At 34.7% G+C, this 13,843-nt stretch overlaps 1 protein-coding gene across 5 annotated transcripts in view; it reads left to right on the top strand.

Annotated features, from left to right (window-relative positions):
- PRUNE2 (prune homolog 2 with BCH domain) overlaps positions 1-13,843 on the top strand; it is a 136,868-nt gene that overhangs the window by 44,979 nt on the left and 78,046 nt on the right. For all 5 annotated transcript variants that reach the window (XM_038170411.2, XM_038170409.2, XM_038170410.2 and 2 more), the window contains exon 6: positions 1,526-1,620. In XM_038170411.2, the coding sequence (XP_038026339.1) occupies positions 1,526-1,620 (95 nt within the window). The remainder of the gene's footprint in view (positions 1-1,525; positions 1,621-13,843) is intronic.

Below are 13,843 nucleotides of genomic sequence, written 5' to 3'. Positions count from 1 at the left end.
ATTTTTGTGGAAGATGATTTAGTAGTGTCATGTACTTGTTTGTACGCAAGAAACTAGAGGGTTTATAACTGATGTAGTTTACCCTGCTCATGTGGCATATAAAAACTATTGGCAATGAGTGTCATGCAGACTGAATCTGTTATGCCTACTTCTCCAAGTTTTGTATTAGGGTAATGTCATGCTTTTTTGTTTCATAGCTGCTGTTTTCTATATACTCTAAGGTACATATTTAACATTGCATACATTTATATGGTGTTAATTAATAAAGTACCGAAGAGTTTCTGAAGTCCATTGAAGACACTGACCTCTGCTGAACATTGTGCCTTACATACCTGTTATTTTAGACCATATTAGGAAAACTTGGCAAAAACGTTCTCAGCTTCATGCAGAAATAATGATTTGTTGGCCTGAGTTCATGAATTCACTTGTTATTTGAGACACACTGGTCTGTAGTCAAACAGAAAGTCTACAGGCTACATAAATATTTTTAAAAGGACAGATTCAAAAACAAAATAAATATATGAACATAAGCCAGTTCATCTTGTCATTGGATTGAATGCAGTACCTGGACTCTATACAAGAACGGTAATGAGATGATTCATTTCTTTGGCTTTAAGTGGGTATTTGGCTTCCTCTGAAAAATCGCTCATGCAAACACATTGTGGATGTTATGCAGCTAAGTTTTATAAGTCTGTGGACACTTTATTTACCACTCGACACTGAAGTAAATAGCTCACATCTTTCTTTGTATAGGTATTTGGCTACTTTCTCAGTTCTCCGGATGGTGTGATACAACTGTGTATCTATACATGAGATACATTTATTATAACAATCTTTAAAGTATTTAAGTCAAATGTCTCCTATTGAAGAAATTTAGTCATATGGATTTTAAATATGTTGTACTTAAACTTATCAACATGTCTGGTTATAGTGTTAAGCAATTCCAATTTTACTCTGTTTTCAGATGATAATGTGCATTTCTGTTTCTGTGGTACATACACATCCCGTTGGTTCATTTACTGTTTGATGTACATAAACCATTGTTGGTATCGATTTGTCAGGAAAACCAGAAAGGTTGAATGATTTTATCTTTACAGAATGTCTTAAAGATTAGCCTCTGAATATTTTAGAAATGCCATAATAATCTACATGTGCTTTTCAGTGTGCTATTTATTCCAGAAATATTTCATATTAGTGGCATAAGGATGGTCTAGGTATATTTTGTCATCAACTAGAATTCAGTTGACCTAGAAAGTAGAAGCGTTCACGCAATTTCACTTCATTGCAGGAGACTTAATTAATTCTTCATCCTTTGTTGTTGCTTTTTAATTCTTCCTTGCTTAAAGAAAACCTCTGGAAATATTATGCATTGAATTATTAATGTTGGTTTTAATGTTCTTATAGGGTGTCCTAAAATATAGAAGGCTCAACATTAAGGTTCAAACTGTATTTTTAATTTGAGTTGCTATATCTGTTCATCTGTGGATACTTGAATGTATTGAAATTCCTTTCTCTTCTAAAACAGGTGTAAGCATTGAGGAAGTTATGCTGAAGGATCTCAAGGAAATTTCAGATGGAGAAATCAAAGTAGCAATTAGCACTGTGTACATGACACTGGAGGTAAGAGGAAGCTTAAATAATGTAGCTGGTAAACAGCCCTATTGCATAAAGAAAGAGTTCTTTAAGATTTTGAACCTCATATTTTCTTGTTAGCGAAACTTCTGCTCATATATAATGTAATTACTTTTGAGAGAACCAGTAGCTGTTTGTGATCTCACAATCATTTGTATGCACCTGATTATTACTTGCTGTTGATCTGTTTGGTGTATAAAAACAATGGCACTAGCCAACTGCAGCATTTATGCCAACTGAAGTTGTGAGCGTTCAGTTATACTTAGTAGATAGTTATTACTTTTCACTTAGGTTATGGCATATGGGCATATGATTTATATATCTGGTCTAATGCTTTCTCAGCTCTTTGACAGGAGAGGGTGTTCTTCATTCCTTCCATGTCTATCTTGAAGTTATGTAATGAATTTTGTCCATTGCTGAATGCATGTGTGGACTGACCTAATCTAAATGAAAATGCTGGTCCAAACAAAGGACCTTGACAGGGCAGAAGTTTGTAGAATTTTGGTTGTTTGGATTAAAACCGTAGATTTGTCCTAATGAATTTTCCTGAAATAGCCCAAAATTTTCCTTCTTGACCAATTACAGACACTTTGTAATTGCTACAAGAAAACCTCTGTGGTATGTTCTGCATCATTATTTCAAGATAATTGGTATTATACATATTAGTGGTAATATACCTGGACCTGAAGTAGACATAAATATTACTGTATGTGACATGCAAATGAAGTTCTCATCGTTTACTTTTTACTTTTAGATTTTAAAAGTTTTTGTTAAAGGATATTTAAAAAATCACGTGAATAGTACTTAATAGTGTATATCCTATGAGGTTTCTTACAGAATGTGTTTTAAGGCATTTTATAAAAAAAATAAGGTGCTTCTGTGGATGAAGAAGTTTCTGGCATAATCCCACTAATTATCCAGAAAATTTTGCTTTTTTATTAAGCTTTCATAGTAAAATATATAAATCAATCTTGCTATCTAAGTAGTGAGATATCCTTAATATGTGATTACGTACTGAAATAAAAATATTTTAATTTTAAAAAATGAAAAAAGTAATCTTATAATACCTCCTGCAGTTCTGCAGCTACTCTGGTGTATTTGTTTCTTAGTGGGTGGGACAAAGCAGTATTTTTGGCCTGGTCATCTTTATTACAAAGACATTTTACAAGTCTCTTTTAAGAGCTTGTTTATGGCACTGAATTTTTTGGCCTTTACTACAGTTAGAGCTGTTTTATAGAGGGTAAGCAGAATCTGTTCTGAAATTCTGAAAGCAGAATCTGTTAGCTTCTCATTGGTAAGCAGGCTTTACCAGCCATGAAGTACACTACTTTGTTAACCATAACTTTGCTCTTCAAAATTATGCTGAGGCTGGGAGGAATGGGGAGGGGGAAGAGTATTGCAGGATAAATCCTAAAAAGAAGAAATTGGATTTTTTTTAACATCCTTAACAATTTATTATTATTATTATTATTTTTTATTTTACTTTTAATTTTGTTTCATAGACTATGTAGAATACAGACATTGTGCCCCACAAATCTAATGTTTAGCTTTGGCTAAACATGATTGAAGTCATCTTCGCTACTTTACGTACTCGAAGTGATCATAACCTGAAGCTTCTCTTCCATGTGGCAAATGGAATTTGGCAACAATAGGTTTTCATAGTCCTAAAAGCAGGCAAATCTTTCAAAAAACATTCAATGCTGGCTTGCTTTGTTCAAGGAGCTGCAAGATCCAGTGGTCAAGCAAAAAAAGTTTCACCGTTGTCTTTCTTGAGGAGCATCCAACAGCCATTGAAACGTAGAAACGTAGATTTAGTTGCAAGTAAAAAGAACATAGTGATTAGGGTCTTACTGAAGTTAGATGATTTTTAGTCATAACTTGTTAAGCAATTTTATTACTTAATGTTATTTAGCATTTCTGATAGGATTTTTTTCTGGAAGTTATGGGCATCTCTCTTTACATTTTGCTCTCTGTTTTTCTGCTGTGAATATTTTCATCAAAAAGCTTTTTTTTTTTTTTAGGTGTAACTGTTTTGTTTTGTTTTTGTTTTTTCCCTAACATTTACAAACTCATACTTGGTTAAAAACAACTGCTAAGTTCATGGTTGGGCTGGAGATCAGTTTTGCATTTATTATGTTACTGCATTTTGTTCAAATGTTATCTAAACTCTCTAATTTACGGCATTTGACTAGCACAAGACTTGCTGTCTGGAAGCCAGGGACAATGTTGTCTGCATCATGGTAAAGAGGTGGCTTGTAAAAACATTCTGCACAAGTTACTTCATCTAGTATCTGCAATACACTACGCATAACAGAATTACAAACAAAACTGTCCAGACCCATGTCTCTATTCAGTTTAGATTTCTGTTCAGATATGACCTGAGAATACACAAACTTCAGTGACTTCTGGATTTTCTCTGCAATTATGATGATAATTTGTTTTTTCTCCTCAAAGTGCTCTGCAGACATTACCTGATTAAACACAAAAGAACATGAAGTATAGGCTAGGCTTTGCAGCAGGTGTATGTCTAATGTATTTGTTTCTTCAGAAATCTCACATTGTTTTTTAAACCAACAGATCAGTAAAAGCATTTTTCATGAAAGTACTTTCTGTAGGCTCAATTATTTGCTATGATTCAATGCTCTATCATGTAGCTGATGCTGCTAAGGCCAAGGATGATGATTATATGATTATACTTGGGTAGAGTAAGCTGTTCACAAGTGCACATCTCCTGCTGCATTGGCTATGTATCATGAAGAATGAAAGAGTTATAGCTCAACACTCAAGCTATGATTTCAGTCAGCATGTCACAATAGTAAAGACAGTCAGAGATCAGTTAGTCAGATATTCTAACAAATGTCACACCTGGGTAGCACATTATCAAATGATTTTATGTTTTTCTTATATCAACTTTTCTGGCAAGTTTTACAGATTTTTGTTGAGAGTAAACTGAAAAAAAAATCCCTGTTCTTGGCAGAATGAATGTTCTTTCCAGTCAAATCTTGACCTGAAGCTAAGTCTCTTTTCCTGTAAGTCTCTTTTCCTTCTTTTCCACTGATTTTCCTGTATGAGAAAAACAGTATTAGAAAAATGTATTTCCTCAGTTTCCCCACTGTAATTGAGAATCTTAAAATTTATTTCATTAATGTGCCATGTGGCTAAATTATTAATTAAAGCCTGTGTTAGAAATGTTGTGATAAACCCTACTTTTATTAGTAAAGATACACATTTCGTGTTACCTGTGGGAATGTTTTCTAGGTTCCGTATTTTATAAGGAAGGAAAAGACGGTAACTAATATATCATCAATTGCAAGTTAATACTTACTAATTACTTAGTGTTATTGCATGTAGGACACATGGAGGCACACTGCTGCACTCAACAGTTTCTCATGAAGGAAGACATAAATGCAAAAATAGCAATGCAATTGATCTCAAAGCTTTATTTGTATGTAAATATTAATGAACATTCTGTGATTTTGATCCATTCTTTGTTGGCTCACTAGTTGTCAACTGTATGATTTTTGAGTGTCCTGTAAGGAGAGTCTTTCAACTGTTGAAGGAATAGAAAGTGTTGATGTAAGTAATAAAGTCAGGGAAAGCATTTCATGCAGGGGAGTTTAGTTTTTTATGAGAATCTATGTGAAGCTTTGCATTTTTTTGAGACAACTACTTTTCTATCTGTGCTTCCAGGATTTAGGTGGCATTAAAGTTGTAAGTTGAAATCAGACCTGTGTCTCCAGTGACTGGCTGCCAGAGTGTGTATCACTTGGATTTCATATGTATTGTGGATTTTTTTTTTAGATGTGTGACAAAAGACTCAGAGACCAGATCACAGTCATTTTTGTTGCCTTTGCCAGAAAGTTTCCACGAGTCATAATAACGATTACTCATAGGATACTGTAGCAAAATTCAATGCATGCATTACAGTTAATTTCTATTACATTATGTTATACCCTGAGAGTATATTTTGCTTGATCTCTGCTGGAATTCTCTAGGAAATGAGAAATATCTTCTCAATGTGACTTTCTGTGAAAGTCATTTTTTTCCTGAGAAATGAATACTTACTTCATAAACTGAACCCTATCCTCTGCTTTCTTAAGACTACTGCACCAGAATGATGTTCAGGTTTCATGAACGTTCGGTTTAGTCGAAATGGCTCACTATGTTGAAGCTTAATAATGCATTTGTTGGACTAGCCCAACCAATAGTCCTTAATCTTCTGCTTCATGAACATTTATTCTAACTACTCACAGAACTTGGAATAAGTTAGGATGATAGAAAAATCAAAATTCCTCCTGGGAGAAGCAAGGCAGGCAGTTGAGAACAGGGCGAAAAGATACCACTTAGTAGTACAAATGATTTGGGAATAGTGTCAAGGGAAAACAAGCTCATGCAACAAGTTTCCTCTTTGTGGTTTTGTCTTTGAGAAACACACAGCAACTGGAACTTGGGAGATTTTTAAATGTTTGGGAGCACAATGGAGCACTTCCCAATAGATAAATAGTCTGATGTCAGAGAGACAATCTGATTTTCAGACTGTTTTGTAGTAGTAGGATGGCTTGCAACAATGCTTCTAATTTGGAGAAGTTTATATGTGTATTACGAAAAGTGATGCTTTTAATACTTCTGTAAAGCAAAGCAAGGATCTCTGTCATAGGTGGTGCATGTCAAACAAGTACTAGGTAGGCTACTGCACCCAGTTAAGCGAGTCTTTAAGATTTGTTTGAAGGTTTGAACCTTTGTTGTCTATCTGTAATGACTGGGCCATAGTTACGTACTTGGAACTTTTTTCTTGTGGTATAAATATAAACATATTTCAAATGAGATCAGATTGGTCCATGAATTTGTTTTTAATGCTAAAAACAAAACAAGAAGAAAACCCCAAGTAAACATGTTAACATTTAATCTTCCAATAATGGAATTGGAAACAAAATTCACAGTAACTTACAACAGCAATGCTGTTTAGAGATATTTTTCTGATGCCTGTTGTGAGAAGTTAGGGTATGTAAAATAAATGATGTATGGAGCTGTAGGAATGCGACTTTTGCAGACTACCTTATGTCTAAGGAACATTAAACATAGGGTTCTCGTTTAGCAAATAAATAACCATTCATTTCAATGGCTGCATAGTCTGGACTTCTGTGCATATTTTTGCAAAGATGAGAAGAGGCCATTAGGGATTTAATATAAAATAAATCGCCAAGGGGTCTTCTTGTAGTCCTAGTCTTTCTGCCACATGGTGTGTCACTAATGTGCATAAATGGGCTTAAATGAATTTGTTATCTGTATTACATTTGCAGTATGTATATATTTATATATTATTTTTTAATTGTGTTTAAAAATAAAACATTAAATACATCATTTCTGAGAGTTGAAAACATACCATTTGTAAATAAATCAACCTTAATTAAGGTCTTAAAATGTCAGTGTGTGAGATCTGCCTGTAGGAAAATGTATAACATACATAGTACACAAGGCTTAAGTATAATTCCATTTGCTTTTTTAGAAGTATTAGGAAGGTTAAGTCATCCCCTTATGGGACTGCATAAAGCAGTCAAACATGCATTACTGTAAATACCACACTCACGTTTAAGCATCAGAATGCATGTTCTGGAGGATGGTGACTCTTGTGTTGATGCCTCAGGTCAGACTAAATACCTCAACTGCAATGAGTATGATCCAAGGTGGGGAGAGTGGAGGCAGACCTGCTGAATTCTCTGTTGCAGTTATTTATTCATTTCAAAAAGTATGAGAGGAAGCTGGTGGGGATAACCCTAGATTGTTTAAGTGCTTCTTAACTAACTACATGAAATCAAATGACAGCAAAACCAATGTTCATTACCATGATTTCTAGCATTGCTTGTAGTTTTAAAGTCAAGACCAGGAGATGATATGAGGGCGATATGGGATGAAGTTCACCTGCTCAGTGAAATAGTTCTAAACAAAGTAACATAGGCTGTCAGAGAATCAGGCAAGGTGTTTATTGTGGTCCGTCTTGGTGTATGTGTGGGGGGAAAAAGTAAATTTGTAAGATTGGCCAAGACAATTAGATTTATCAGTAAGTCCAACTCAGTCCATGCTTAAAACATTCAATAATAATTTATTCAATAGTCATTTTTGGAAGGTGCGTTTGATTATTTTCTTCTATACTGCTGTCATAAATCATGTAGTAAAGCAGAAGCATCAGAAGCATTGTTCTTGCAGTAACTTTTAAGAATGTTTGAAGTATACAGTGATATCCATTCTGCAATGATGTGTATGTTGATTTTGAGTTTATTTCAGTGTCTGAAGAAATTGGATAGACTTCATCTGTTAAATTTTGTGTGAATTCTGGTGTAAATTTGGCCTCTGCAATTGTTTATAGCTTTTCCTTTAGTGGCTTTGTTCAATCTTAATTCAGAAGCTAATAAAATAAAATAACTGTGAGAATTATTAAACGGCTAAACATACATGTTAGATTAAAATACTAACATTTACAATGAAAATGTGATTATATTTACAACTGTGTTATTCAAGAAGATAAACTCTATTTTCTTTTACAAATACATTTATGAAATGTATTTTGCTGCATAAGCATAAACTCTTTTATTATACATACTGAATATCTTTATGAAATACAGCTCTAGAATATGCAGTATGTCTCAGCTAAATAAAACAGTATCTACAATACCATTATTGGGCTGCATTCCTGACTTCTACAAAGCTGACTAATTTATCATTTGTGTACTCTCCTAGTTCTTGTCAGTAGCATCTCAGCTCAGCTGTTCATGGGGCATAGACATTGACAGCGGGAGGTGCTGTTTTGAGAAATGTTCAGCATAAAATAGTTTTTTGTATGAAATACAATACAGTTTTTCTTATGTTAATTTAAAACGTAACTTAAACATTTAATATTTTGAGATCTGGCCATAATGCGTGAAAATAGGGATTGATAATAGCTAGGGATAACAACAATATACATGTTACAGAAAAGTTAGGTTTGTTTTTCTGCTATCTAGTTTATGATTTTTCTTTGCTTATTGTGTAAGAAAAACTTAATGTAGGAAATTCAACTGTTGATCCAAGATTACAAAATAATTTAAGTTTTAAGTAAAATGACATCTTTTGTGTTTGCTGGTGTTAGTATTACTGCAGAAGGCAGCAGTTATGTCCACAGGATGTCCACAGGAAGTGACAGATCAATAACCAAATGTCTTTCTTGGTGACTGCTTTTGTATTTTTCATTATAAAATTAAAACAAATAAACAAACAAACAAACCCTTTAAATCCAGCAATATTTACTGAGAATAGTGACATTTTCGTGCAGAAAAAACGACAGTTTATCTGCTGTCTTAAAATACTCATTTTGTCCCATCTGTTTGGCAAAGCATGTGCATGAACACCTTTTGAACAGGCATTTAAGTGACTATTATCACTCTAAACATTACGATAGCCTGTGTTATTAGCACACGCTGTTGAATTTTATACCTTCTGCTACGTACCATGAGCCTAATCCTGCAGCTATCAGTCATTTTAAAATGTAGGAACGTTCTGGAATTTTGATTTAGTTAAATCAAGTGCTGTGTAAGTTTATTCAGCTTTTATGTGCTCTGGTTAGATGGTAGCAGGGAAGATCCTTCTTATAACTGTGTGCAGCTGGGTATGCTCTGAAGCTTGCTTGAACTCAAGTGTCTGACTAAAAACTTCAGAATTTATTTATACGGAGATCAAAATGCAGAACATGATTCAAGCTGAAACCCTTCAGTCACTGTCTGAGTACTCAAATTTGGAGTAACTTAAAACACCAGCTGTAATGCTACTGAAGAATGGAAATTTTCTTTCTCTTTAGGGACAGATAAATTTTACTCAGAAAGATCACTGCTTCTGTATACAAAATTATTAATGGCTTCCATGACTCTCTGAATGTATTTTTTATTGTAAAGCTGTTCCATAAATGTTTCTCACCAAAAAATATCCTGTCTCCTGCAACTCTATAGATAGAGTATTGTGTAAATTTTATTTTCTCTATTCAAGTGAACACAAAAAATGTGTAACCTACAGGCTCTTTGATGCTAGAAAAGCTGACATTCGTAACTCCTATGTATATCGCAACTGTTGCGATGTCTTACTTCTTGAACATTTTTTTTCTATTCTGTGTAGACTATATAAATAGTGTACCAAGTAAAAAAAATGCCTTTGAGGTAATTTTACCCTGCTATGTGGGTAGAGACTTGTATTATGTTTGTCCATAAGAGATTCTTTTTAAGTATAAATATACTATTTTTTTTTAGTCCTGAAACCAGCCCATTTATGAAATAATTATAATAAGTTAAAGTTGCTAAGCACAATGAATGGAAATTCCAAAAGATGGAATTTATTGACTATGATAATTCTATCCGAGGTCTTAGATTTCTAGGATATTTTTCCTGAAAAGTATCCAGTTTATTTTTTTAATTAATTTTTTCTGAAGAATGATTCTTAGTAATTTGAATCTCAAGATTTTATTTCTCCGTGTTTGTGAACTATGTTTATACGATAACATCATGCTTTGAAAACTTAGCTATGGAGAGAGATTTCTTTCTCATACTAGTATAATTCTAGTGATTTTTTTTTTCTTTTATACTAAGCCACAAAGCTCTCATTACTGTTCAGGTTAAAAAAATAAATAAAAATAGTGGTAGGACTGAATACTTGCTTCCTCTGTGATCAACCCACTCTTAATGGATTAAAATTTCCTACATGTATCTGATAGCTACCCTCCAGGATTCTTTCTGGAACCAATATGAACACAACATTTATGCTGATATAAAACAGGAACAAGTTTATTGAGGCCACTATGCTTATACTAAATAAAAACTATAACAGCTGATAATTTTATCTTCTAAATGAAACCACATTATTTGCATTGTAGAGATGGGGCATTCAGGCATTTAAACAACACTTTTGTGTTTGGGAGAATGTTACCTTCCATCTTTATGAAAGAGATAATGAATTTGGTACTGGTTTGCGGTTTGTTTGGCTCAAGTCTACCAGGATGATACAGCTAGTACTAGAATCTGGCAGAATTCTGTCTTCCTTGCAGGATAATGTTTCTTCTTTTGCATTAACAACTAAACCAGTTGAAGAAAAATCTGTCCTACATGGATTCTAGCTTTGCCAGCAAAAGCTTAAAGTTAGTATCTATTTATTGCCAGTTTGGGTTCTTTTTGCAGAAGGATAGACCTCACTACTAGGTGTTCTTTAATCTGATTGTTACCTTTTTCTTAGTCACATTTCCAATAAATTTTCAGAAAACTTGGCTCTCCCCTGCCAACAAACAAACAAAACAAACAAACAAAAAACACAGAAAAACACAATGTTATAGACCTAGAAAGGTAAGCATTCCACAGGGAGGCTTCCTGCAGTCTTTACCCCTTTCTTTTCACTACTGCAAGCTCACCAGAATGATCTGCATTCTGGGTCTGGATTGCATGTCCAGAATTGGATTATTTATTTATAGGTTTCATGGATGCCATACATCTACATATGCTGATTATGTTTGTAATTCCAAGTTTTTGTCCTAGACTAGAAATGAAAAAGGTTAGAATAGACTAATTTAGTTCCTGAAATGAGGAACTGTTAGGTCGGCTCTTTGACTCTTAGAACACCATGGATTTAAACTACCTGTGGATTGTTTAATCTAAAGAAGGGTTCAGGGATTAATTTGAATAAATGGCAATTGTACAAATACTGACCGGTAAACTCCTGCAATTGTACTTTAAAACAAAAAATCGTAACTGAGCACTAAGTGCTGTCTTTTGTCTGATTTCATCAGGAACAGAATCCTATTCTACTGAAAATGTATTGTTTTGGCCTTAAAAGTTTATCATCTATATATAAATAGCACTAGCATGGTTGTTTCTCAGCATTTGCTATTAAACAAGACTTTCTAAATAAAGGGACTAGAAATAATTCAGAAACGAAAAAGTGATTTTCCTCTCACATCTCTCCGTTGAGTATTTGCCATATGGGTTGCTCAGCATCACACTCTCAGCAGGTCTAATTTATGGTAAACACACAGTGAGTGAACAGAAAAAAAAAGGCAATGAAAATATTAATATTCTCCCCACACCCCCATTTTTGTTTTTTGTTGTTGTGTTGTGTGTTGTTTGTGTTTTTTGTTTGTTTGTTTGTTTTTTGTTTTGTTTTGTAAACTGAGTTGAAACTCATTCAGCTTCAGCACGTACAACTGTGGAGTTCCATTTCGTATACGTGTATTTGCCCCTTGGCTGGGAATTTGTGAAGACAGAAATGCCGAGTTTGTCTTGCCATGAGGCTGACTTGTTGGAGCAGCATGTGAGTGATGCCCCTGGCTCCAGCCGGGCCTGCTGCCAGGCCCCCTGGGCCCAGCTCTCTCCATGATGGGCCGCTGGTGAAAGCTTGGCTGCTCTCGCAGTAGCATGAGGCATCCCAGCTTTTTCCTGGGCCTCCGCAGGAGGATCACCAGCTGAGTGAATGAGTGAATGAGTTGATGCTCTGGTCCATTGCTAGAATTTGGAACAGACAATGATGGAGATACACAAAAAAAAAATAATAGTATGGATTTTTTTTTTTTATTTTATCTTATTTTCTGAGACTTAAAACTGTGGAAATCCCTGGTATCAATATTTTGATGTTCTCATCTCCCAAGATCTCCCGGGAGATCTTCTTGCTGTTGAGTATCTCTTGCTGTTGGCATACGTGCTTGCTTTCTCTCTGAGGTTTACCTTCTCTCTCTTGGCACTTTCCTGCCCTAACTTGAACCTCTTAAAACTATGGGAGGAGGAACCTCAGGACCTCTTTGGAACTATGTCAGCCTCACTCCTGAGCGTATCAGCCTCACTCCTGAGCATGTCTGAGGTCAGCCAGTCTCCACAAGTAGGCATATATAAGATCTCCAGGCTGCGTATTTAAATTTTATATTGGTTCTTGCAGTAGTGTATGATTTCTCTTTGTTCAGACTTTTGAACAGGAGTTAATTGGAATGGGCAGTTTTGTTCCTCTGTTTATTCTTGGGTATTTTATACTCCTCCAGTATGCTGCATTTTGTTGATCTCTGTGAACTAATCTGTAAATACTTGTAGATGAATAAATAGAAAATATTGGTTGTTTTATGGTCTAGTATGAATTCTTCCTTCATGTATATCATTATCCTAATTGTTTACAGTGTTCCAGTCAGTTACACTTACACAGATCCTCTGAGGTAATGGAGTTGTGTTTTTAGTATAAACCAATATTTACTCAGAAGTCAAACTTCAGCCTCACTTCCTGTGGACTTATAGTACTATCAGTGCACCAGTAAAATCCAAAGTGTGATTTTCAAGATGCCCTGGTGGGCAGAACCATGAAAGTAGTCATTTTTACTAATTTTTATTTATGTATTTAAATTTCTATGAATATCAGTTATTTCAAGTCAGGTGTCACAGGTGACTATTTTGGGGTCTGTAGACTTTGTGCTTTCACCAGCTTAGACAAACGCCAGTTTACCGTGTCTTCTGTCAGCTGGAATGGTTGGGAGGTTAAAATAAATTAAGGGATGGGGGATCCCCTGTGTACTGTACCCTCAGTTGTTCTGAAGTCATATTCTGAACACACGCAAAATGGCATTGAATCTGCCTGTATTTTTGATCCATTATTAAAGACTCAAAAACCAAGCATATTTTCAAATAGCGTTCTGCACAGCCAGTGATGTGTCTGTGCTTGATGCCATTATTCTTCACAAAATGTGATGATAATGTTATCTGTTAACATAAAAACAAAGTTTGACTCCACAGAAGCAGCTGGAAATGGATAACCACAATATGCTTAAATCTGCTAGGAACGCACTGTTTGACATATACAGATAAAAGTTCCTCATATTTAGGAATTCTTTTAGGCAAAATACTTGCACTAAGTCTCAGCTGGTGTGCATGTAGGAACATTCACTTCCCAGTGGTAATGTGGAATTTGATTATTATTTTTTTACCTTTTTGTATATATTTAATGGATTGAAACACTTCAAAGAAAACAAAATACATACATTTCTGGTCCTAATCTAATTCAAAGGGGTTTTATGGTTCTGATGTTCATGCCTTTTCTCATGTTTTATGTATAGGTAAATGAGAAGGCTATGTCTTGTCCAAGCTAGCGGGGAGCAGAAACAGTCCTTCTCCATGACATCCATGACGATGATCAGTAGAGAAATGATAAATGGTTGGGTGGACACTGCAGGTGA

This window comes from Anas platyrhynchos, chromosome Z, assembly GCF_047663525.1.
Source record: "Anas platyrhynchos isolate ZD024472 breed Pekin duck chromosome Z, IASCAAS_PekinDuck_T2T, whole genome shotgun sequence".
NCBI lineage: Eukaryota > Metazoa > Chordata > Aves > Anseriformes > Anatidae > Anas > Anas platyrhynchos.
The sequence above is the reverse complement of the archived record's forward strand: the minus strand, read 5'-3'. Positions and strand labels throughout refer to the sequence as shown.